This window comes from Megalops cyprinoides, chromosome 2 (assembly GCF_013368585.1).
Source record: "Megalops cyprinoides isolate fMegCyp1 chromosome 2, fMegCyp1.pri, whole genome shotgun sequence".
NCBI lineage: Eukaryota > Metazoa > Chordata > Actinopteri > Elopiformes > Megalopidae > Megalops > Megalops cyprinoides.
In genome coordinates, this window is record NC_050584.1 from 52,214,267 (window position 1) to 52,242,170 (window position 27,904).

The following is a 27,904-nucleotide window of genomic DNA, read 5'->3' on the forward strand; positions in this document are numbered from 1 at the left end:
GCATTTCTGGGGTACCCTGGTGCCGGGGGCCCCTGTGTCACCCCACTGCCATCCCCTTTATTCTTTAAGGCAGAGATTAAATACCGGGAAGTTCAGGGTTTCTTCACAGCCAAAGGGTAAGAGATTTAAGTTCTGCCCTAAATCAGCTAATAGCTGGCATTCCCTCTTGCTGCCCCTCACCGAGACAAACTTGGAGTAAGTGCTGGAAATAAGAATCACAGTATAAATAATGTTGCACAGACGATAAATCCTGCCTTTAAAATTATGAGGGTGGTAGCAGTGATGGCCGTGCTGTTTTCAAAGACATTGGCTGGAAAATGTAACATCTTGGCATGTGCCTTCTGTCTTTGCTGTATGCTGATGGGTTCATATTTTTAATCAGATGCTGGTGAGGATTACAACATGTCTAGATCGCTACAAGCTTGCTTCTGGAGTATATGATTCAGTTTTCCCTGTGTACAGATTTAGATCAAGTCTAACTAAGGGCTTTTTATACTGAAACAGGGAGAGTATGCTCTGTGTCGAGTAAACTGCAGTGAAAGATAAAAGGCAGAGAAGACACAGCCCTCCTTATAGAGTGTGATGGTTTGAGAATGTGTTAACATTTTGAAAACAGTGCTTGCATTGTTTTGCAGGGGTGTTGCTTCAAATGATGAAAGAGTAAAACATGAAATGAAGTAAGCATGTAAAAGTCCAACGCATCACAAAAAAACGGACAAAAAGTCCAACATCGCAGACCTCCTTATTGATTACAACTCTTCTGTTTAACCCGAGAACTTCCTGTTCTCCATAGTTTAGGTGGGTCAGTATATGTAAGGTTGTTCCAAAGACTCTGAAAGAGAATATGTAATGTATACTCTGCACATATTCTGCCTCGTGTAGACATGAAAGAAACATCTCCCCACTGGGGGTCATTTGTTCCAGTGCCTCTAAGATATGATGCTGTGGGCAGCATCTGCAAAAAAGGAAGTGTTGCCATCCAGCTGTGTCTGCAGAGTGATGAACATCCTGTCTTGGTGCCTCCATAAGGCCACAGGTTCTACGTGGTCAGGAAATCCACTTTTTCCCTCCTCTGTCTCTTATTTTTTTGATATCTTCCCTTTGTACATCTTGTGACACCTTCCCTTTGCACCTGAGCAGATGGTAATCCTTCATGCTCTGACTCTTTCCCAGCACTTAAGTCACACAGTGGTCCTGGCAGTGACTCTTGCAAACATGACTTTCCTTCCCAGCATGCTCTTTCATGACACCAACTTAGACCGACTGAACGCGTGTAAGACCAAAACGACTTGCACACAGCTCACTTTTCGCACATTTGTGTAAGGACAGTCACTGTTAAAAAATAAAAGAACTGAAATGACACATCCTTCCTGTCCTGACCAATCCTCTCCCTCAGGGGAGTGTGATCTTAACTCCCATGTGGTAAGTTGTAGTCCGGCCCCCCTGGGGAAGTTTATACGTTAGTCTCGAGGCCGTTCATGTCAATGGAACAGTGGTCCCTGTGCTTGTCCCTGTCGGCCCGCTTGTGAGACACTGGGGGCTTCTTCTTCTCGTACGGCCTCACACCTTCCTCAAGCTGCATCAGGCGTGCAACGTCAGGAGGAATGTGATCCGTTTTAGTGTCCGGAGGAGGCTGGAAACCACCGTTGTTCTGGTAGGTCATGAGCTGCTGGATATTGATCATGGGCTTGGTCTCACAGATAAGGGGCACCTTCGGAAGGGAGAAAGGGACAGGCATACAGTCACTTATTCTGAACAAAACTTTCCTGGGCTGGTTTTTCAACTGTAATCAGCCAGATTAGCTGACTCCCACAGCATTCCTTTATATGGTAATAGAAGGCTCATAGTAAACCACACGCTGGTTTGAAGCCGAAACATTTTTGTGAACATGTTGCTTGTTCTGTTCTCTGTGTTCTTCCAGGGTTTTTTAAGTGAAGTATGACCTCATACTTTCTCGCTGGCCAAAAATAAACAATAACATGGTCATGGGTCATAGACATGAAGTTATGTCATTTGGACAAATCTAGTTACCAAGTAAACCTGGACAAGTCCTCAAGGGCAACTTTTTCCTTTCTAGAAGTTGCCAATCAAGATAAATCACAGCTTCATCTAAATATAAAACCTACGGTTTTCAAATATTGAGATGTTGAACTAGCCAATATCTGTGTCAGAGCTATGAGTCACAAAGCCAAAATTTAACCAAGGCAAGCTGAATTAAAAAGGGATTACTCTAATCAGAATTTTTAAAGCCTCTGCTTGGTTCTTCACAGCTTGCAGTTTCTTGGTAGCAGCTTGGTACAGGAGAATTGTACACTGTTTGTAATCATGGTAGATATTAACTCACTCCTTCTCCTTCCTTGATGAAGTCCTTTCTGCAGATATGTGCCATAATGCCAGTGGCCAGCGCATCCCCCATCACATTGACCATAGTCCTGAACCTATCTCTGGAACACACACGGGAGAGAGGAGTGTCAGAGTGATATTCAATAAAAAAAGACATTGTTGCACAGTCCGGGGGTGCACTTCGGGGTCATTTGATTCAAACTGGCAAAAAAGGGCCCACAGCACTCAAACTTAACCAAACACACAGATATGTATGCATTCAACCAGACGGTTCGCTGCAGGACTGAATCTGGGCCAAACGATACAATATTCATGGCGTCTTTGGTCTTTTTTTATTCAGTTACATTTACTTTAGAAAATTGTAATCTAGAAATGAACAGATCTAAAAATTTATAACAACTTCAGACCTATGTTTGTTATAAAAACAAACAAAAATAATCCTGTAAAAACTAAAGAAGATCAAATAGAGGTAAAGCTCACTGTGACAGCAGTATCCAACCAATGAGAACAGCTTGTGTGATGAACCACATTGAAGATTTACTTACAGCGCCCAATCCACTGCAATGATGAGAGTGATGTCGTCAGTTGGTAATCCTACAGAGGTTAACACTATCACCATAGTAACCAGGCCAGCCTGTGGAATCCCTGCGGCACCGATACTGGCTGCTGTGGCAGTGATACTGGGAATGATGATGGAAATACTAATTACTTATGAAGATAAATCAACAGTATCTCAACAAACCAATTCCTCCTCATGTAAAGTACTGTTTGCATCTATAGATTTCAACCACCAAGCGACTGGCATACCTAAAAACAGCATGAAAAGGATATGTTTAATGTTTTTATTATATTTGTTACTTGCTCACCCGACTTGTACTGTATCTATGAGATGGGCCCCTGGGATTATCAGATGCTAGTCTGCCCAAGACTGTCACTAATCAGCTGTGGTGTCCAAAGCAATGAAATCTGAGGAAACCCTGGACCCTTTCTGTCAGTGCCCATTTCAGTGCTCTCTGACAGTCTGCCCAGACTGTCTGTTGTGGACTAGGGGGAAAGAGTCACAGATGGAGCAGCGCTGCCAACAACGTCAGAGGGAAAAAATAGAATTCTGCCGTGACTAGCAGAGGATGGTTTATTCAGGTCACATGGCTCTTTTAACAGAGGGATTACAGAACTGGTTCAGTCTGCAAGGACGCTGTGTTTAATGATATAACTGTAAATATCTCAAAGCTGGTGAATTTTAGCTAACGGGTGTATGCAAATTTAAAGGACCCCGTCTGTCCCAGTGCTACCCGGCTGGGCGATTTCAGGTTCCGTCTTAAAAATGTCTCCGGAAGATGGTCATCTGTCAAAAATTTTGGAGACTGGCGACATTCTCTTGGAAATAGTTCAGTCCTCAGAATGATTCAAATCATATGGTTAGATTTTCATTTCCACAATCCCTTGGACCCCGAATGAATCTCCGCTATTAATGTGCAATGCATTGTGTGCAGCTGTGCAGAATGCAGAGAACCCTGCAAAAGGGCCTTTAAAAGGCTTATACGCGTGTGATGAAAATGTGCAAACTGATTGAACAATACTTATCCTGACAGGCTTTCAATTCCTAGACTCAACACAGCATGTTAAATTCCATAGCTGTGCAGTTTTCCTTATTAACTAAATCTGGTGTGAGGCATGAGATAGCTTTGTAAATCAGATCTTCCTCCCCAGAGTTGGTATGCAAATTAAGCGTGTTTAGTCTAGGATACTGAGAATAATATCTTAATGTGCCCTGGAAGTTTCAACAGGGAATAAATCCAAGGGAAAGTGGGCTTATATATTGCTACACCAAATTTGTGTGCTTATTTATATAATTTATTTCATTGATTTTATTTTTTAATCAATCTCTTTCTCATTAACAATGATTTGCATTGGTACTTATGTGGGAATGTTTGACCTTTTTAAATGTTCTTTTAAATTTACACATACACTGTACTAGTCAGAAAAGCACTATAACCTGACAGTGCAGGAAAGCCATTCAAAGCCATTAAAATCTTTTTCTCAATTTAGCCTGTTCACCGTGTTACAAAAAGTATGGTGTGACATATATTTAAATTTTTAATTTTACAGATAATTTTAGATTAATCCTACATGTTAAATAGTGATAGCAGTTATTCCTCATAAAATGGCCCCAAGCGTCTGACTGCCCATACCTGATAGTGATAATCTGGCCAAAGTCCAGCTCGTAGTTGTTGACCTGGGCGATGAAGATGGCGGCCACCGCCTCGTACAGCGCTGTGCCATCCATGTTGATTGTGGCACCAACAGGCAGCACGAAGCGGATGATACGGCGGTCAATGTGATTGTTCTCAAGGAGGCACTTGAAGGTGATAGGCAGTGTGGCAGAGCTGCGAGGAAAAAGATACCCCCCCCCACACACACACAGTCAATGCATCACCCCTCACTAAAGACTTGTACACATGCTTTGATTATAGCCTTGATTTAGCTGTCTCAATTTTGCCATTATTTTTGTATGCGCACTGAATTCATACTTCGGCTGAAATTATACTTGGGCTACATTTAAGGTTTGTGTGGTGTTTCAGGTCCTAAGAGTACAAATAATCACTCTTCTGTGGACCTCACGACCTGCCAGGAGTTAATAAATCTTACTAACTTGCCTGATTTCCTTTCTTACTGTTTTTATATTTTCCCCCTTTTCATTCACTTTGAGCTTCCCACAATCCCATGTAATCCTTGGTTGCTCACACATATTTATGGCAACTATCATTTTTCACACCGCAGTTGCACAGTGCACCACCAGGCAAACATCAAGAGAGGACTGGTGTATCCTCCAGGTGCTATCTCAGTAACTCATAGACACCCAAGTGAATCCTAGGGTACCAAGGGCAGAGGAATGCGGGAGCCCTGGCTGAACTACTAACCCCTATCTCTGGTGGATTGAAGCCAATTTGTTCCACTGATGTGAGCTCAAGGCCACTGTAGCTAAATGACAAGGTTGGTCTTTAACCTGGGCAATAGGGCCAGACAGCGCTTGAAAATAGCACTTTTACTGTCTGACTCCTGATAGAGGTCACAATAGAGAGGGAACAGAAATGGGCAGCCAATGGCTAATGAGAAATAGCAACTGAGTCACAGCAAAAAGCAGTAAAAAATCCATGGAAGAAGAAAGATGACACTCTACTATGCACTGCTATGCTCGCAACATTGGTGAAGGTTCAGTACTGTACAATGAAATCTGTGGAGAAACGGCGCACCGCGACTATTGGCAACATCACTCTCGCCCTTTTGAAAAACTTATTGGCATGTCATTAAATTACATAAAATCAAATACTCAAATGTGCTGGCTTCATTGCTCAAAGAAGATATGATATGATATGATATGAAAGGGAACACTGAAATATAATGATTTTCAAAATGAAGAGAACTGAAACTTGTGCATCTGCTGTGAATGCGCAGTGCCTGCGCACAGCATTGCTGTTCGCTCTCCTTTGCACTATCTCAGAATTGGGGACCCATCCAACTGGCCAGACATGAGAGGTCAGTGTCCTGGCGCAGACGAAAGGGCAAGTCGCTGAGCTGCATATTTCCCTCAACCTCCCATTTCCTTTAACAGAAAACAGATGTTGCCTGATCTCCTCACCTCCTCTGCTGTCTTACAGAATTTGTCCAATAAAAAAAAAAACGTTTATGCATGCCATCTGACAATTCAGGGTGGTCGAAATGATATTAAACAGTCAGCTGAGGCGGAAAAATAACAGAATATTTCAGTGGGAAACTGGCACACAGAGTAGATTAATGCCCGCAAAAATGTTTTGTAAGGCTGTAAAAAACAACATTCAGCGCATTGTTCAATTTTTGTGGATGTGTGCTGTGATATGATACTTCTGTGGGAAACAATAGCTTAACTAAAGACATAAAGGAGAAAAATGAAGATGCAAGAAAACCAGTATTGTTCCTAAACCAGTTCATTGTGAAGGTCATTAAAGCCAGTGCTCAAACCTCAAAATTTTGAATACATATTGGGAGAATGCACCAGAATGATACCTTGTATTCAATCCAAGCCATTCTGCTAGCCATACACTATTATAAAAAGAATTTAGATGAAATTAGATTACTTTTGTCCTTGCATGGGGCTATTCATTCCATGACTGATATGGGAAGAGCAAATAAGTACATATATGACAGCGCAGTTATAACCTAGAAGCCGTATGTTAATATGAAAAAATTAGCAATTGTCACCATTTACATGTGAAAAGATTTTACATTCGGAACATACCGAAGAACACATTCTTGCACCACAAGCAGTAGTGCCTGCAGTCAAAAGCCAAATTCTGAAAATAGTGGATAGAAAGCACTGCAATTCAGAGGCAATCATGCAGACTCTTAGATTATTCACTCGTAGTCAGGAGTGTGGTCATGTTGACTCAGACGCTGTGTGTCTGCGGGATGGATGGACAGGGCCTTTTACCTGGAGGAGGTGGCGAGTGCAATAAGCAGGGCCTGCAGGATACCACGGATGTAGACGATGGGGCTCTTCTTGGTGATGAAGAAGTACATGCTGGGCAGGATGAAAAGGCCATGCAGTATGAGCCCCATCACCACAGTGACAGCGTAGAACCCCAGCTTTTTACCCATGGCTGAAGGATCACTCATCTCCAGGATCTTCCCAGCAACCAGGAATACAATACCAAAGGGGAAATACCTAGGATGGGAGGGCAGGTGAAAAAATTGATCCTAGTCCACCTTTAAGATTCAGTCTCTTACTTTAAAATAGTATTTTAATGAGTAATAGGGCTTCACTTAGCAGTACAGGCGATCGCCAAAGTTCGCAGAGGATTATGAAAGTTACCATAAGAGAAGCAATAATTACCAGATGACAATGGCAACAATCTTCAAGACAGCTTCATTCAGACTTTGGCAGAAATTGACGAGAGCACTGCCATTAGGGCCCATTCTGCCGAGCATTATTCCTGAGAGTGAAGACATAAACCATAAGTTCTGTTGCAGTTTAATGACTCACAAGGGGCTATTTCGCAGAACCGCTCCAGGCAGGAGATTTACACTAAAAAGTGTTGTTTGATTCGACAATTTATTTAGTGTTTAGAAAAAAGGAACGATTTTTCTGCTCTTCAGGTGGTGAACCAGTAACGAGTCCATTTGGCAGATACCGTGAAGCCAAAAAGACCATTACGTCAATTGTACCAGGACAACATACTAAGAGGAACTGACTGATCAGAAATCAGGTTTAGCGATTCCAGGGATAGCACAATGTTTACCCATAGTGGCAGAGAATATGACAATTCCCAGCACATTCATGCCGTCGCTGGTGCCCGGGAGTGTGCGGACGATGACATCGGGGGGTGGCGTCAGGTCCAGGGAAAAGTTCTGAATGTCGGTTCCGTTATCGTCCTGAATGCCGTAGATGAGGGCCCGCCGCGTCGTCGTCTCTGTCAGAGCCTGACTGACTGTGGGTTTAGGGGTCTTCATGATGGGTATGCTCCTAGTCCGATACTGGGAGGGAAAGAAAGGAACGGAGGCTGCATTTTAGAAAACGGACAGATTTGGGAAAGTGACAGGTTGTCTCAAAGTGATCAGGTGGGATTGCTAATTGATTGTAGTGGCTGCCACACAATACACTGAAATTAAAGACTATAAATCCCTAAAACAAGCCACATCTTACATAAGGTGAGTTGTTTGCCAGGTAAATAGGAAACTTCTTGGTGTCACTATCAGTACTAACACACTGTCTTTCCCTCTATATTCCAATGTTAGCTATTCTGCCATGCAGCGCTTCCTTAGTTAAAAGGCCATTCTTGCTAAGAGGAATTTTGATTGACTGACTGAACTATTTCTGTTACATAGCAAGACTTTACCACTTAAAGCCCAATATTTTGTAAGATGTAATGCACTGATTACATTTTACTGTGTGTTTTATTATTGTTAATCCTACTACATAATAAATTCCTCATGCCATACTTCCCAGTTAACTAGGTGACCATATAATGCGTCTACGCCTCTAAGCAACTGATAGATACAGTGTTTCTTTTTAATTTGATATTTTCCATCAAACACGTCAGCCTTGCTTTGAAAGATTTTTTATACCATGGCTTACAATGGATTTCTGAGGCATGAGGCAGACACAGCGACATGATATGGCTATTTCATGGAGTATGTTGCATTTTGTGAGGTTATTTTTCACCTCTGTTCAACAGAGCATCTGCTTGATGTGTGTTACTGCTACTGAGTGTTGCATGTGCCCTGTACTGCCTTGCTTTCTGCTTAAGTGCTTTGTGCCCTCATTTTGTGCTGCTATGTAGTTATTTTCCTCTTTCTTTCGACAGTCAGTCTTCTATTACATAAAAATAAAACATTTTTATTATTTTAATGAAAGTACTTTTATTGTGAAAGCAATTTAACCGTATCACTGACTGCTACGTTTTCATTAACTTGTAAAGAGAAGCCCCAAATTGTTTAGACACCCCGCCCCCACCCTCAGTAAACAGAGGGTGGCATAGTCTAATATTCCCTTTGGCAGAGATTACATGTATATTGCATTAGACTAATTACTTTCTCACTTATCCCCACTAACCCCATTTGAACTAGATAGTGGTGGATTACTGGTGCACAGTCAATTTGCACTATGACTTATTATTGTGTTAAATGACAACCACTGTCTGCAGCACTCCTAATAGTAATGTAACACATTTTAAACACATGTTGCCTCAGATCAGGTCAAGATATCTGCTACCATTTTAATAAACTCACTTGTTGAAATGTTGCTTGAACCAGGTTTGATGGAAACATGTTTCTGGAACGGAAAGGAATGAACAAGAAAGAAATTAATCATAAAAACCATGCTTTTCATTCATGAAATTTTTGAAACAATCAATTCTGTAAACAAAGCCTGTTATTGTGTACATATAAAAAACTGAATAATTTGTCTACATGTTGTGTCACACTAACAGAGATGTTTCAAACTGAGAAAACAGATGGCGAAACAAAAAATGGTACTTTAATGATAGTGAGACTATTCACTGTCATGCATAGTGTTTAAAAACTATGCAGCGTACTCACAATTACTTTATGTACCAGTTTGGATAACAGTTATGCCATCTGCTAAGTTATGGGTTAGTGAGGCATACCCTATGTTTACAAGAATTTGGCTCTTTTGGGGTGTCCTACACAATTAACCACAATGACCCTGAGGTCTGAGCTTACTACGCTCCTAACCAAGATTTATTATCATTAATAATAACCACAATATGCCATAAAAACATCTCTAAAACATTACCTGTCTTTTTCAACTTAACAACATTTCGTACTTCGACTAACAACAGGTGGCCAGATTAAAAGGTAGTAACATCCCCAATCTTGATTTCTTATTCCTAACCATCTGATACAATCTCTGTATTAAAAAAGGGTGCAAGCCAGCCAGCTAGCTATGGGTCTAAATTGTATGCCACCTGGATTTCTAGCCTATGAGAGAGCAGAGAGGTTTCATGTCAGAGCAGCCAAGTTTTGAACACATGCAGCACAAACTAATTTTCTACACTAGATTTTTGGCATTAGTTCCACTCCGAATTCACCATGTAATTACTTGAAGCGAGTGTAAAATATAATGCTGGCTCTACACTGACAGGGTCTTAATTGAAAAAAAAAATTGGAAACCAAGAATTTTCCATCCTTTTATGAAAACTATTGTATTTGTACAATAAATAACATTAATCCTTGGTTTTACATGTTATAAAAACATTTGCTCTTTTTGATGGCTTGGTAACTCACTTCACTATGCCTTGGAATATAACTTTGCACTCCATTATTTCAGAATATTTAAGATAAGCCTGGTTAATCAAGAAGTGACCCAGTTAAAATGATGAGTTATCCAAAATAATAATGGTGGTAAATGAGACAAAGTTAGCATGATCAATGACAGAAACAACTGGGCTACAATAAAGTTCTTCAAAAATCTTCAAAAGGATTGGAGGTAACATCTGCCACATCTCTAACTTTGTAAAAGAAAATACAAAATAGTAGGTAAAATATTTTGAGAAAAAAGGTCATGGTGAGCCTGAATGGGGCAGGTAGAAGAAAGACAAAAGGTCACCTCCGTGAGCCTGATTAGAGTTTTAAGACCAACAAAAGACAGCTGTGAAACTGGGTGTTAAGAATATAAAAGAAAACAGAGTGAGCATCATGAAGAGCAAAGGGGAAAGAGGGCCACCTGACTGAAGGGGAGCTTGTCACAATGGGTAAATCTGTGTTCATACAATTTGCCACTCATTGTAGTCTGCACAGCAGCAGTCATTCCTGAGATGCTTAGAAATAATTAATGTGTGGCAAATTATTATTTTATGTCTGAAAGAATTTAGCTGAGGACATGCACTGTGCAATGGCATTGCGGCACTGTGACATATTAATTGTCATTTCTATTGAATAAGTCATTAGTAGGAGATGTGAGAGGTGCTGCAAGTAGCAAAAATCTGTTCCTCTTTAAAGGTCTGGCTGTACAGTCTGCAATCAATGAAAAATTTCTGTTGAGGCCCATTGCTACCTCTTCATTATCTCTTAAATGATTTTTTTATTTCTGAAAATTGAGCTGTAAAACCAATTAAATTTTCATTCTTCATTAACGATTCATCGGTTTGCAAGACCGCATCAAATGTTTACAATATAATTTGTATTTTGCAACATACAATTATGTTTTCTGCCAGACCCTCGCCTGTGTAAAATCCAGAGAAACAGAGGGTCTGAGAGGGGTGAAGAACATTGCAGTGACTCATTGCATGGCTCATGGCTCATTTCAGCGGCAACACCCACATAATGAAGTAAAATAACGCAATGATCCTGGACATCACCCAAAACAGCCCTCAGTGAAAGAGAAAAACAAACCTGCAGGTGTTATTTCTGCTGTTTTTGCTCAAGGAAAAAAAATCTAAAGGGTCTGCTGATGGCTTAACCCCTTGTCAAAAAAGAGACTATTATGCAACCCATGCTTTCAACTGGTTAAATGCAGGACAGTAAATCTGGCTTTTTGAAATAGGACAGCGTGCAGAATGATTCTGTTCAAAACAGGACATGACTAACACAATGAAAAGAGGCACAAAAGAATTAAGGAGCTGTGCTCTAGAGTAAACAACAATACCCATACCACCTGATGTGCTAGCCTCTCACAGCTCTTCAGTTAATGACTGGGTTTTGTAACGAACGCTGTGCCGTGTCTGAGGTGAGCCGTGCATCTGCTTCAAAGGAGAACGCTCCGCTCATTCAACACAACATGAGGCAATGATGATAACACATCCCCTGCTATCTGCATTTGATTCCCCATATGCAAAACAGCACACTGGGTGAATGTAAAGATTCTACACATCTCAATAGTCCTGACCAAAACTGGGGTGGTCTGAAGTATATATGTATATATGTCCTTGCTCATTATTACTAATTATATTACCACATTTGTTTGCCCTTGTAGTGGACAAAAATGTCCAAAAACAAAACAGCAGCAGAAATGTACAACTATAGCCAACACTTTTCTCTCATTTTATCATCAGGCACTATCATTTACTGTATTACTGTACATAGAGGCTATGCAGAGGGCTCTGAGGTATTTCAGCATTCAATATTCACGCATTCAAGCACATATTAATCCTTCAAGAACCGATGCACATATAACAATGCACACTTCAGGACAATGATGAATTCAGCGGACAAATATGATTTATGTATGAATAATCAATGCATGATCAATCTCTCTCCCCCATCATAGGCTATGTGTTGCAAAAGGACTTTCACTGTCTTTGGAAAGCAGTCCAGGTGACATCTGCAGCTTATTTGCTTAGGTTTCACGGCGTGGCAAGCAATATCTTGTCTTCTGTTTTACACAATGTCAATAGATAATAAGTTAAGTGTTGACACTGTTGGTATAAACATACTGCGCAATTTATAAACCCACACACTTTTGGTAAATTATATAGCACTCTTTTTATTCTTTATAACACCATGTGAATGATCATTACTATCTGTGTTAAATTTATTATTATCACTATCAGTTCTATTGTATGTGAGTATGAAAACATCCAACATCATTTTAAATACCCAATGAAGTAATCTACTCTACTACTGAGAACAAAATTAATGAAGATTGTTGAATGTCAGATTTACATCATTTAAATAAATAAATTCCATATTCTGCACAAAAGTAGTCAAAGCAGTTGTGGGAAGGGATTTGTTATGAATTGATCTTATCACCAAAGATGCAAATATTGCTGTTGAAAGGCAGTATGTTTCCAGTACCCACATATATACACAATCACATATGCACACATATAGTTTTTTGTTACTTCAGCCTTTTGAATAAACAAACAGTAAAGCTCAATAATCATGCAGTAACTCTGGGAGTTCATTGTGGGAGTGGTTGAGCAGTTGCCCATGGCATTACCTTTTAACATTGTGGCAGATTTGGTTTTGCGCATCATATTACACAATTATGCAGTCAATTGTTTGCCAGATAAATTAAAAAGTCGACAAAATTATAAACAGAATTTCTCAAGATAGAGATGTGTACCTGCTTTCTTTGCAAAAGAGAGGGACAGTGGATGTCCACATTAGAAAAACAAAGCTTTTGGGTAATGGCAACTGTAGCATCTTCAGAGGGGCTTGAATTTACTGATAACACAGCTAAAGACCTGCTGTTTGCACGCACCAGCGCATCTCCTTCAGAGCCTTCAGAGTCAAATCCAATGCTCATCTACCCGTCTTGCCAAAAAAGCCTCTGTCTTGCCTGACTGACAGAACGTGTCGAAAATGCCTATTCTCCAGTGTAGACTGCGGATTGGAATGTTTGAGTCTCACCGGATGAGGTCGAGCAGCGCGTCTGCAGAGCTCATGATGGGCTTGCTGCTGTCCTCTGAATCCTCCTTTTGCGCCGCACCCCCTGGATGGATGATTGACACCATGATGATGCCCACCACCACGGCCACAAATGTCGTCCAAAGGTAATAGGAGATGGTGATGAGGCCCAGCCGGCTTGAGCACTTGGCGTCCAGAGCTGCAAGTCCAGACATCAAACTGGGGGAGACAACACAGGGGCCTGGTCAGGCAATGGTACAATGTCTAATTTTATCAATTTGCCTCTTTCGCAACTGTTACACCACATAAATAGTTTGCAAGCGGTGATGTACTTTACAGTACAGGATACTGTTGTAATTTACAGAGAGAAACTTTAACAATCTTTTAAAAATTAGTTTTTTCTCTTTATACAGCTCTATTTTGTAATTTCTCATTGTGTATTAAACTTGTCCCACCATGACACCTCTGCACACATACTGAGATGAGATGAATGCAATCGTCTGCAACACTTGCAGTCAGTGGCTATTTGCACTGCAAGTCATGTAGCATACTACAGCAAAATAGATGCTCATTGGAGGACAGGTGCTACTCCGGTGACATCATCCGAGCAACTCACAGGCACCTGACAAATAGAACGTGCCAGAGATTGACGAGACGAGGATGTTCGAATGAAGCCAACTAGTTCTGCCACTGCATGCTTCCAGTTGTTGCTGGCTGATGGCGGGGATAGGGCTTCAGCTCAAGACAAGAGTGTTAACCACTGAGCTACTGTAGAGTCCAGAAACTGATAATCTTTGCAGAAATGCTTCATTCACCTTGGTTCAAAGTATGTGTTCTTTCTGTTGACCTACCAGTGAGTTCAGCAGCAACGAATGTGTGTAGTGATGTTTTGTAAGGCTTTGCTTGTTAAATAATTCTACTCCTAGCCTAACAGTCTCTCAGAGACACTGAGGGCCACAGTCATGTCTGAAAAATGTGCTGAAGCTTTAAAACCTACTGGAAAAAAAGTTATCTGAAAAGGTTAGGAATGCTGAGTGATGTCTGGAACCTGACTCATTAGGTATCATTGGCTGTAAAATATGCTCCATCTTTCAAAAACAAGACTCAAATGTTTTTACTCAGTATTCCAATATATACCAGTCATATCCAGGATAATAATTTAATTTTCTAAAAGCATGTTTCCTCATCCATCCACCTATTTGCGTACCCTATTCTTCTTTCTATTCACACATGACAGGGGCTTGATGAAAGAGAGAATTGATTATGTAAGAGACAAAACAAGTGAATTAGGAGGATGTACCCACAACCATGAGGGCTAATCCTCCAGTTAGCCACATATGCAGCTCAAACACAGGAAGCCACATGGGTAATCCTTCACTCCCAGTTGGGATGCAGCCCTGGGATTTGTTGTGTGTGGTGGGATTCATTAAGAAAATGCCAGCTCCCTGTTTAATCTGGCTTTCACCCAACTGAAATGTTCCTGGGTCAACACCAAGAAACTCATGCCTCTTCTGGCTGGAATCAGCATATGGTCACTCTGTCATAACCACTCATTAGGTTACAACCTCATTCAGCGACTCAACACTTATCTCGCAATACACTTAAGACTCTTTGGATGATGAAAGCAGTACCATGCTCGCGAACTCCATTCACAACAACACAGAGATCATTTCTTCTCTGTTGCTTGTAAACCCATAGATATTGCCATTACATTTCTACATCGAAAAAACTAAGTCAGTGGCATACGTCAAGCTACAATTGACAGATATATATTTGACTCAAGAAGTTACGCCAAGAAATGCTTCAGAGATGTATTGCCACAAAAAAGCTAAAAAACAAGAACAATGACATTTTCTCTGTGATTCTTGTTAATAATTTCGTGACATACAGATCACCTAGCCCTTCAATCACAAATAGAATAGAATTCTACAGGAATCAGGAAAGCCAGATGTGAGGGCATAGTTTCTAGGATAGTCATGAACCTGTTGCTATGCCACACTGTCACAGAGCATGCTACACCATTTTGTGAAGACATGAGCACTATAATCACGCTGGAGAAACAGCCAATCTCTCAGGACGTCCACTTTGCAAGTGGACAATTGATTTATCCCCAAGGCACAAGGTCAGTCATGCAGAGAAGCGTGTCCCTGTGGCAGTGACCCAGAGTGGCTCCTCAGTGCCTAAGAATGTAGCTCTGCTCCCGGGAGCTCTGGGTCACTGCCAGCCAGCTTCTCCTGGATGAATGCACTGGCTCTGGCAGCTTTGAGGGATTACAGTCTGATCTACCAATACACACACAAGCAGACACGCACTCGTGCACACGCACACATACACACACACACACACACACACACACACACACACACACACGCACACACTGTACAGTACACATACCTGCATCCAAATACATACACACAAGCACATAACACATATGCACATATACACGCAATGTGCCCAACTGTGCAAAGATACACATATGCACATGCAACCTACACACTCACACACAGACCCCCCCCCCCCCCCCCCCCCACACACACACACACGCGCACGCACACGTCTGTACCCACACACAACCACATGAGTGCACACACACACAGGACACACACACTCACCCATATGCACAGACACACACTAACACACATGCACACACTCACACACAAACAAGCAGCAGATGTCACGGTATTGACCACGTGTGCACTCAGGGAGACAGAGCCAGAGGCCCTGTGCAGAGATGGGGGCTGGGATGTGTCACTGAGTGGAAAGGCCTGTACTATTCTCAGAGGAGGAATCACACCCCTGCAAAAGCTGAGTTCATCTCGCAGTTGTAACTGACCTGCAAGCTGTGACGGATTCAAAACTCAGTCAAGAGACACACCAAGCTCCTTTAACCTATGCAAACCTCCGAATTCTGTGACTTATTTGGCTGTGTCACATGAGCTTCTTTATCTGAGGAGAATTCAACAAACCCTGAGAGGAACACACTTTTTCTGTTTCTTTCACTTAACTTTAATTTTTTTACACTTTTTTCATTAACTTTAACTTTTTTTAACACAAAAAATCAAAAGGTGACATAATGTGATGGGACTGTCAACTATTTTTTTTTAGCATTCACAGCAGCAATATCAAAAAGACCAACCTGACTAATACCATAGATCTGCCTCTTAGCGCAGGGAGTGTGACATTCACAAACAATTCTACAGGGCTGACATTTTCATGTGAGAAACACCAACTGAATAGGACAAGCAAACAATCAAAAAGATACACAGAGAAGAAAATGCAAGAGGAAGGAGATATTTTTTTCTGGTCTTGGTTTTAGTTATGTTTGCCATTATTGATTTCAGATTATAAATGCATTCACAAAGCAGTAGTCAGTTCAGTGTATGAGCCATGTGAGTGGGCAGAAAAGGCTTTTCCAGTCCAAATTTGAGCTGAGTGAGACTATCTCTGGTCTAACAACTTGGCTATGCACCTTAATTGCATTTCTGGACCCCCTCCTACAATAATAACCCCCACAGTTTATTTATTTATTTATTTATTTATTTTTACTTTTGATTGAGTTATCACGTCTAGTACATGTTATATGAACACAAACTGCAACATGTCAGTCACTCAGAGTTATCAACAAGTCTGCAGATTGCACCTTGACAACTGCTTTGGAGGAGAATTTTGATTATTTGAAAGGCTTTCACTTTCATTAAATCAAAGATCGACATGATTTTGTTGAAGAGCTCATGAATGTGTTGGAAATTGCAGTGCAATCATGATTTTCAGTGTTACATACATGCTGCTGTTTCATCTCTGACAGTAACATCTCTGTTGGGCTCACAGCATGATTGTACTTTTGAACATGATTGGCCACAGCAAAACGTGGACAAACTTAAGCAACACAAATGCTGTACTCGTAGGTGTATTGATTGCATTATGCATTAGGCTACAAGAGTCTTCATCAAAGTAAACATCTAAGCAAGACCCTGGCAGCAGCCAGATACCATCAATGCTTACCTCCCAGGCTTTTCTCCAATTGCTGATCTGTTCTCATCACAGAAGCACCTATGTCACAAAAACACCATGCAATCTCAGAGGAGGAAAAACTAAAAACTAAAAAAACTCACAACTAAATCAAACTGAAGCGATAACAGATAGTGATTCTGGTTTATTCCTAATGCCAAGAGAAAGTTCAATTAATTTCAACAGTGTTCAACTAAATGCACTGAAACAAACAGAAAGCTCTTACTCTATTTCAAGTCTCAAAGATATGTGCTCTATCAATATAAATTATAACTTTAGGGAACAATAAAGTAAATTCATTTTACTGAGACATTTTCAGTAGACCAGGATCTGTGTGTTCCAAGCTGTGATATTTACTTATACGATTTCTTTTTATCTTGTGACCCATTTGATTCCCCTTCAAAAGTGTGTTTCTAATTAAAAACATTCATAGACCATCTTGAATAACATACCACATGGAACAAAGTCTTCAAAGGAAGCGAGAAGCGGTGTCGAAAAAATATTACAGGAAAAAATGAAATATTCATTTTTTTATTTATGTCAAGTCCCTATGCTTTTCGTAATGTGATTGTGTTTCCAGGTGGTCCAGAAGAGAACACTGTACCTGTTTTAAGACATTCTTGGAGTTTTGCCACCCTTGTGTAATATATTTTCAGACACAGATAGAATGTAGGACGACTGTATTATCAACTCACTCACTGTATTATCAAATACCATGTCAGTCTTAATCAAAGCTGGGCACAGAACAGGTCACAGAACAGATCACTTTATTTCATCTTAAGATTCTCTGCAGTAAAAGTATAATTATCATGCATATTAATTATATAGTAGAACCAGATAACTACTGTATATTAACACTACCACCAATACAAGTAATGATGACAATTGTGTATTTATACTTCAGCTTCCATGTTTTTGCTGTCCAACAGAGAACATTTGCCCCACCATATACAAAAACACACCACTTTGCACCAGAATACTTAATATGTATGCTGTGTTGTATGCCATAACACCCAAAAGGCAATGGCTAATGAGGAGTGCTAAGCATGTTACTTTCATAACTTTCACCTCAAAGCTGTGTTTCAGACTGGCAGGATGTCAAATAGTTTTTCAAAGTGAAAATGTATGCCTGTGGCTCGCAGCCAGTAATCAAAGATAGATCTTTCTTTTGCAGCCATGCTACAGAGAAGCAAAGGAAAAATAATACTGCAGATCTGAATGTTGGTTTACTGCTTCAGTGGCCAAAATAAAGAGATCACATGTGATTCTATGACCAAATACAGCCACAATTTGATGGGAGTCACTCACATTATATACTGTCTGAAAAGAAAATTAGAAATTTCTGTCAATAATACGTAGTAATAATTAGTGTCAAGAATCCTACCACTAGTGTCATAGACAAAAAGTCAAAATATCTTTAGTTCATCATAGTCGTCTAAAAACCAGTTGCCACCATAAATGAAAAAGAACCTTGGTATTGATTTGTAAACTGTGAGGCTAACTCTAAATGCTGAAATATTCCCTGTTAAATTGGCCTATTAAAATAGTATCATAAACATAAACCACTTAACAATCAAAAAAACATTCACATCCTAACATATAAGTGGAAAGGTTTATGTCTCATATAACATATAACTAGATACTGCAGGTAGCCACAAGGATTTCAAGCTGAAGTGCTCATGAGAGAAGGCTGCTCAGATTTGTGCAACAAATGTGCTAAAAATGATGTGTATCTGAACAGTAGCATTGACCATATTGGGCATGGAATGAGGAGTCATAAATAGCAGTTTGCACACATCTGCAGCGGATGCCTGATGATTGGAAGAAATGTGAGATGAAGGAGAGACTGAAATTAAAAGTTACTGATGTGTGGAAAAAAAGTGTTTTATGGTTATGATGGGAGTAACATAGCAACAACGCATTGGTACACAAGACAAATTTGAGAATGATCAAACCATGTTGTGTGGTTTGTGCAAAACCTGTTTTTTTTTTTGCAGCTATATTGGCTGTTTCTAGGTGTGGCCAGAAGTCAAAAGTTGTGGCAGGCAGCTTGCACGCACATGTGCAGCTGAATGAGCAAAACCTGGGAAAATTTATTGATGTGTAAAAATTGCAACTGGCATGCCCTATGCTCATCACATTGGACCCAATGCAATGAAATGCACATTCATACACTCTGACAAATAAATATGCCACATTTGACTGTAATAAAGCCATTCTCAGAAAACATGAAAAAAGCCTGTCTTGTTGACTTGTGCTACTGCCAGTAGATGAGTCCTGGTCATTTGCTGTTTCCAATAATGGCTTGATTTAATCTAGATGCAACTTTAATTAGTCAACAGTCTACAGCATCTAAAACATTTGGGCGCTTTTGATTTTATGATTGCAGAAAGTGGCACCCAGCAATAAACAGCTCAGAGCTGGTGCTATTGCAAGTAAAAAAAAGGTAATTTTCTCCCAGTATACAGTTGAAAGCTGATGTGCAATCTGATTTGCCTTTCTTTACATGGAATAATTCTATGCTTGCAATAAGGATCAAAATCACATTTTAAGAGAGCCCAAAAACAAGAAGCTTTCAGAGGTCTGACTTTAAAGTAAAAAAAAAAAAAAATTATACTGCATTGTTCTGATACATTTATCAATTTATTACAAAAAATAATGTTTTAAAAGAAATGTTAAAATGACACTCAGTAAAATATCATTCACACTTGATGAACTGAAAATGCATTTTATTCAGACTCATTCTCATTCGCACAAATCCTGTGTGCATTACAGAGTGACAGGTCAACATACTGATTGCTTTAGCACAAGGGCAACCCACAGAGGGAGAGACAAGTAGAAATGAACTGGATAGAATGCTGAAGAAACAAAAATATCTTTATTCCTCAAAATCCTAATGATTGCTAATGAATCCTAATGATGAGCTCTCCTGTATTGATTCAGAAGATACTCCTTTACAAAAGCCAACAAGGCCATTCAAGTAGCAGAGGCCTAGCAAAGCATTCAGTCTTCCAGACTTATACAGTTAAAAGCTCCATTTCACCTTATGCAGAACTCTGTAGAAAGCTGAGCAGGTAATAGCCATTGCACTGTAAGGAAGTAGGCTACAACTGGGTTACCATAATTTATCACATTGCGAGGAAATACACACAAAAAGTCTAATCATCGGGTGTCTTTCTTTTGCTGTTGATCTGCAAATGAGGAAAGTGATGTTGCTTTTCATACTGTCATTTGAGAAATTTCAAACCAGGTGTTTTATGATTGATAAACATTTCTGAAACATGTAAACAGGCCTGGAAATGTCAGATTTAGTCAAAAGACCGCAGCTCAACAGCTTGCATACGGAGTCAAATCTGAATTTGATTGCGAACAAGCATGTAAGTCAGGAAATGCCCTAAATAGCCTTGTTGTCATGCAGATTTGAACATCATGTAAACTGCTGAACAAATAATCAGCTGAGATGCCATATCTCTGAGCTGTCTATGCAATAGATTGCTTTAAAACCTTTGCAGACATACAATATTGTTACTCATGTTTGCAACCATTCCCATTTGATATGGTTTCAAGCCTTCACAACAAAGGTTCTTCCTTAAGAAAACAATAAAATCCTGCCTGCATCACCACACAAAGCAATCGGCTTGATTCAAAAGCAATCCAGGAAAAACATGACAAAATAATAAACTTAAGAGAAATAATAAGTCAAACACATGAATATGCATGAAGTGTGGACAGACAATGAGATGAGAAATTGGTTGTTATGCCATGAAAAATGAGAGATGATATATGATTGGATAAAATAAAATGAGCATAAAATAAGCACACAATCCACATAATCATCCATGGTGTCGCAGGTTAAATCAGTATATTAGAAAGCCCAGCAGGCAAAGGATAACAAATTTAGTTAAATTTCTGAAAAACAGGACGAGAAATTCACTCATGCACAGATTCACCAGATGTTTGCAGAGTCTTTAATATTCACTGCTGAGTTCAGTAAAGCATCAAAAGTTAGTTACTAAACACAGTGGCACTTTCTGTGCATAAACTGAGATGGAAGGAGAAATGGTGGCTCACTACAGGTTGTCCTTGGTGCACATGCAATGTTCCATCATACGTACAAACATGAGATAACACTTTTTAAAAAGAACTCAAAGAAAGAAAGCAAACTGACAGAGACATCTAAACAGATGTGCGCTCAAGACTGTGTAATTATTTCAGAGCTATGAAATGCATTAATTTCCACTGTTATTATTATTATTATTGTAAGCAGCTGTAGTATAGTAGTAACAGTAATAGTAGTGGAAGTTAACTGCAACAGTAGTAGAAGCAGTATTTTCTACAGTCATCATTATAAGTATAAAATAGAATTGAGTTTATATTGTAGACCTATGAATATGTTGAATAAAAATCTAAATCACACGGACTGCCCTGGAAGTAAACATATGACCAACAAACAAAGCCACAATATAAAATTATTTATGTAACAGTTTACACAACACTAAAAACAACTATGTAAAAAATTCTAAACAAATAAATTATGAAAAAATAGTCTTTATCTTATATTTGGTTACTATTTCTCTGAAGCATATTTTAAAATGAAAAAGTATACACAACCTCTTACCTCATAATTGCATTTTAATCTGAATAGATGCCAAAAGCCAAGCAAGCAGTGATTAATTTTGTCTGCCTCTTCTAGTGTTCCCTGAACAGGCATTTGGAATACCATTGTGACCAATTGCTAATGTACATGAATATGAATATACACACTTAGTGCTTAGCATTTAATAATTAATTATGTGTAGCATAGTGGTTAAGGAGCACAACTCGTAACCGAAAGGTTGCCGGTTCAATCCCCGCTGGGACACTGCTACTGTACCCTTGGGCAAGGTACCTAACCCACAGTTGCCTCAGTAAATATCCAGCTGTATAAATGGATAACATTGTAAAACAACTATAACCTACGTAAGTTGCTTTGGATAAAAGCATCTGCCAAATGAATAAATGTAAATTACTCAAAGGTAATCTATTCACTAACAAGCATGCTAAGCTGATGTATGATGTAAACTTGTGTGGAATTGTCTGAATAAGCACATGAAATATGTATGGGTTGCTGTCCTGGATTCTCTGCTCTACATTATGCCCTTCGCAACCCACAGAAAAAACACCCTGATAATTTGAGAACTACTTGGGTATTAGTGGAGTTCCCTATGCTCTAAAGACCTAAGGAGGTGTAGTTCAACAACAACCATGCTGTTATAATTATAAGTATTATTATTATTACTACTACTACTACTACTAATAATAATAATAATATTTTTATTATGACCTGTGGTATAGTATAGTGTACTGTCACAACCATATACTTTTAGTATTATGGTCATGCATCTCTGGTATGAAAAGCCCTTTCTCATGCAGGAAAGTTTGTTTAAAGCAATCTTTACCTTTTATAGGTTAATATGCTGATTGCACATATGGCTTTCAAGATCAAGGCTTTGGAGTGATGTGAAGGTCAGCATTCTGTTGTGAAAGACATGATCACCTTGAGGAACACATTTAATAGCAGTTGAGTGCATAGAAAAAGGAAAAGAGCATAATCTTCAAGTTGCTATCAGTACCTAATGAAAGTGAGGTGGCTGTGAATGCACCACAATCATACGCATAACGGACCTGTGATATATTTAAAAAGTAAGCTGCTCTGTTCAGTTAAGAGTTCGGTTAGAAAATACCACAAAGTTAGTTAGATTCTAACATTCACTGCCTCTTCTTTACAGAAGGACATTGCACAAGAAAGTACATACATGGTATAATACTGTTCTCCTAACACGATCCCTTTGAGAGCCTGACTGTGCCATGCAGGGAAAAATTCTTACTATCTCTTCAACAATATCAATTCAGTAGATATGAATGTCCATACAACCAACGCATGAAGGCTGCAATTGATATGGGTATTTATTTGACTTAGAGTCCATTGAAGGGATCGCACATGGCCACAGGGAAAGGTTGTTGACCTTCCATTTGGACATCATAAATGGGGAAAAGAAAAGGGGGGAGACTGGAGTCGGAGGGATACTGTGAACAGCTCACAAGGAAAGTCGGATTTTTATAGTCATGGATGGGGCTGGTTTGCCAAGGTTTGGTTATTTGAGATTGTCTAAAAATCTCTGTTCTGAACTTCAGTTGTAATATGTTAATATTACCTATAACATGGTAAATGTTTTGTGACCTCAGTGGCAGGCAAATTAATACCCATAGGGCTGATGTAAATGTCTGAACAAAAGGATTAAGTCTTGTGCATATATATATATATATGCATATAATTAAAAACTACTGTCCACCCTGGCCCATGATTACATGTTCTTCTATGTGTGTCAGACTGAACACATTGACACCAAATTGATTTATACTGTAAAATTTGCAAACCATTTAAAAAGATTGGCATTACAATCAGCCTTAGCTTTGAGATGACCTTCTTTTATTTGCACTATATCAATCTTTTGTCATCAGTTCCTGTACAACAGGAGTCTTAGGTTTTCAGTAGTCACTCTCTAACCTTTGAAAGTTTTGGATCGCAACTAAGGTGTTGTTGAGATATTTTTCTCTGAAGCAGACATTGTATTCCACCACTGCTTTGTTGCCAACAGGGTTTCACAGCAGCCTTGCATTCCGTCTTTTCTTTTGTCCAACCGTCAACGTATCTCATGAGTAATTTTTGCCAAATGACAATGTGGTTGCCAGACTTACCATTTTTCTATTGATCCCATTTCCTGGAAACTGTTATTTATGGGTAATAGTGAAAATGTGATTCATGCAGGGATGAAGAGTTAGCCTTAATGCAGTACAGCGTGCTCTAAAAAGGACAGGGTATTTTTCTATAACTGAAAGGGCATTAGTACATTTAACCACCAGGTTTCCCTCCTCTGCTCACCTTCTCTCAAGATCAGAACATGGCAACAAAAACACATCACAAACTGAAAATCTAGCAGCGTATACATGCGTGCCTATGGATGGGGGATAAATGCAGTACGAGGAGAAAAATGCTTAAACAAGAACAAAATCAATTTATGATGAAGCACGGAGTTCCAGCTTAACAAGCTTAAAGCTCACAGAATCTGCTGTCACACAGTCCTGCTCGCAGAAGAAGAACAGAATCCTGAATAACAAACACTGCAAAAAAACATTCAAATTTAGGTTTCAACTCTTAAAGGGGAAATGTAATCTTAATGTCGTATTTCGGCTTACATGCCTGATTCGCACATGGCAATGACCTGCACCACACGGCACACATGAGTTTTAGATGCTTCAGGGTTTATGTGTGAGGGAAAAACTACCCCAAAGGGAGATTTAAAGCATTTGGAAAACAGGGGAAATAAATTGTGTACATAGACCTACAAATGTGTCTTTAAAGGTGTCAGAGAGGATGATACATGTGCCTCACAAGGGATTTCAGTTCTAAAACAGATATCAACCCCAAAACAGAGTTGAAATATTTAGGAAATGGCAGGTAATCAGCCCTCATTGTTTTGTCATAATCCATTGCATTTTACTTTTCTGGTATGTATCCTTACTTACTGTACATGTTTAAGGGTTATGGGTTTAGTTTGCATTTTCAGTATTACAGAGCCATGTACAGCGTAATTCAGCTGTCTGAATGCGTTTTCGAGCCTAAAAGTGACTGGGTCACTTCCAAGTGACAGTACCTTAATAGCACACACAACATTAATGCTAACGATAACCATAATGGAAAAACATATTTACCCTGTAGCTCAAATAATTTAAATGGCAATTCTACTGAAGTACTTCTTTAGGTTTTGAAGCCTGCTCTTGAGTTTTTTTGCCCTGAAGCTTTCACGTATCCATGAATCAGTATTTGTACTTAACACCAAATAGACTGTAATTGTCTTTTCAGGAAACAGTTTTCTGGTGCACTCAGGAAAATAGGTCAGGAAAATATTCCCATGAGGTAATACAGATTGATAACAAGTGTGAGATCAAGTCAATGTTTTGCAAAATGCCATACTTTATGTTAATAATAATAATAGCAATAATAATAATAATAGCAACAACAACAACAACAACAATAATAATAATAATAATAATAATAATAATAATAATAAACATTATTATTTCCCACTCACGATTACAATGAAGAAATCCTCTGAACAGGACTGTAATAATATGTTTCAAATACTGATGAGCATTAAAATTAAACATTATATATTATATATTATATGTATTATATATTATATGTAACAGACAGGAAACAATTCATGTTGTTTATGAATTTCAAAATCCCATTCTTGGAATTTGAGGAAAAATCATATAGAATTCCCCATGATATTTAGATAGCAGAGATGTTCATCCCTTTTACCAAAAATCACTACATGTCTTACCCACATAATGATAATGTAGAAGTAGCTTTGAGATGTTAGTCCTCTAACAGCAGCTGAACTGAAACTGAACAGAATAAAAGATTACTTAAAGTTAAAATACTGTAGCTGACTCATCCGCTTTGCTTGAAAGGTAGCTATAGCTGCTTACACCTTCAGTAAATTACTTTTTGAACTTATACAGTGAGCAAAAACAGACATTTAAATGCAAAATATCACAAAGGTCAAGTCACCTTTGTGAAATAGTTTAAAAATGTAAAAAAGACGTTAGCAAGCTAACTTGGTAAAAGTTTGGGGCACAGATTGACAGTTTGCATTTTTGCAGTGTGAAAGTAAAAAGTAATATGGTATTACTCTGAAAATGCAATTTAAAGATGTAGTGCTACACAGGAAAAATAAATGCAAGACATGAGGTCTATATATACATAGATGTGTAAATATTACATACCTACATTTATCATTATTATTATAGAATTTGTATTATTAGATGTATTATATTTACTTATTTACTCATTTCATTACTTACATATTATTTATTTGATTTTCAAAGCTGTCTTTCATAGATAAACACCATTCCAAAGCATTGTATCTGATGTAGAATTTCATGTTGACATCACCCAGTTCTCTGTTCTTGGGTTGTGCAGATCATCTGATCATTGTCATTTGGCCACAGGGACATCACCATAGCCAGAGCCCATAAAATAAAATAGTGGCCTACAGTGCACATGTTGGCTTGGTGCTGAATGACAGGCTGAATGATAGCTTTGGCCAGTACATCCTGTCTATGCACACAGACATTCCAACAGAAAGCTGCAAATGCAAATTGCGCAAATTGATGCAACATTATGTTAAATGACAATGTGTAAAATGACATGTGTAAAATCCATGCTACATTTCATGAGTAGAACCAGAATTACAATCAGAAGTACAATCAGAATTATGATTGTATGGGCTTTAACAGGCAAAGACTGGAGACAATTAATATGTATAGTTAGTTAACTGTATACTGATGACTCTTTGCCTGTAAAATTCTACAGCAACAAACTCCTTGCCCCACACATTTACTTACTTTACACAAAATATTTATACATTCTACATATGACCTACTTTTGTAAGACCTTTCTTGCATGGAACAACATGGACCAGTAACCATATGCAACCAAGATGAACACGGTGGAGCACCTCTGAGATGCTTTGGATTATTAAATCCACAACAATGTAAGTGAGCTGTATGAAGCACTTCCTGCTTAGTGGAACATTATTTCCTAGAGAGATAACTCTCATGTTCTGTTAATGCTATGTCAGGTGTGAGCATTGCTAACACCACATTGAGGACACACTAGATGTACTTGTTCAAGTATAGGTACTTTGTTATCTAGCCAATTAGCAGCCTAAGATGAAGATAGATTCCAAGTGCACATAGTAAAAGTTAGGGAACTGTTTCCATTCATTATATTCTAATGATGACAATTAAGATCAATGAAGTAGTGAGCTTGCGTAGTATTTAGCAGGCTTTTCCCTCTAGAACCAGAACAACGAACAAGCACCCATGAAAGAAGAATGACACGAAGGCACAATGAGAAAACAAGGAGCTATTGAACTGTGGCAATGACACAGGTGTTTATCTGACGTATTAAGAATTTTATCCATTGTGCATGTGACAGCTTATGGGAATGACACAATACCACAAGTTGTATCATACTACAGCTCAGCTCTTATGAACCATACTTTGCAAACCTGAAATACTATCTCGTAGACAATGCTGAATATCCTGCCTCGAGGCTCATCAAATGAAGGTTCATCAATATACACGTTATTCATCCAATGTCACCACTCACCCTTGAAAAGTAAATCGGAGAACTTCAACACCCTACATAAAAATAAAAGCCCCAACTCTCCTGTTTTGCATATCTCCCATTGATAGTACATAATTATCTTATTACTAAAGAAAGGCACTTTTCTAAGATATCGTAAGAAAAATCAGTCTACTCAATGTATTCTAATTAATGCTTACATTTGGAGTATGAGAGGAGCTGGAATTAATAATAATGAAGCAGAGGTTTCAATACCACAGTCAATAATGGCCTTACCTGGACACAACGAGTGGTAGAATGAGCATTTTTAGCATCCTCATAAGTAGCTCTCCAGGGAACTGGAAATATTTTACCTCCTACAGAAAAGACAGAAACAAAGACATGAGGCCATTAGAAGGTGATGAGAAACTGAAACATGGAATGATAACAGAAACAGGTTTCTGGAGGACATGGTGAATTGTTAGAGTGCCAGACATCTCTCACTCTCTCTCTCTGTGATTCTGCGTACTC

At 39.0% G+C, this 27,904-nt stretch overlaps 1 protein-coding gene across 1 annotated transcript in view; it reads right to left on the bottom strand.

The window, feature by feature from the left end:
- Window positions 1-1,453: 1,453 nt before the first annotated feature.
- The window catches only part of slc1a7b (solute carrier family 1 member 7b), a 39,341-nt gene continuing 12,890 nt past the window's right edge, over window positions 1,454-27,904 (bottom strand). Inside the window, exons 2-11 of the mRNA XM_036521088.1 lie at window positions 27,671-27,750; window positions 13,192-13,407; window positions 9,109-9,151; window positions 7,620-7,854; window positions 7,214-7,313; window positions 6,812-7,045; window positions 4,536-4,730; window positions 2,889-3,023; window positions 2,345-2,444; window positions 1,454-1,711 (exon numbers count right to left, since the gene is read on the bottom strand). Of these exons, the coding sequence (XP_036376981.1) occupies window positions 1,454-1,711; window positions 2,345-2,444; window positions 2,889-3,023; window positions 4,536-4,730; window positions 6,812-7,045; window positions 7,214-7,313; window positions 7,620-7,854; window positions 9,109-9,151; window positions 13,192-13,407; window positions 27,671-27,750 (1,596 nt within the window). The remainder of the gene's footprint in view (window positions 1,712-2,344; window positions 2,445-2,888; window positions 3,024-4,535; window positions 4,731-6,811; window positions 7,046-7,213; window positions 7,314-7,619; window positions 7,855-9,108; window positions 9,152-13,191; window positions 13,408-27,670; window positions 27,751-27,904) is intronic.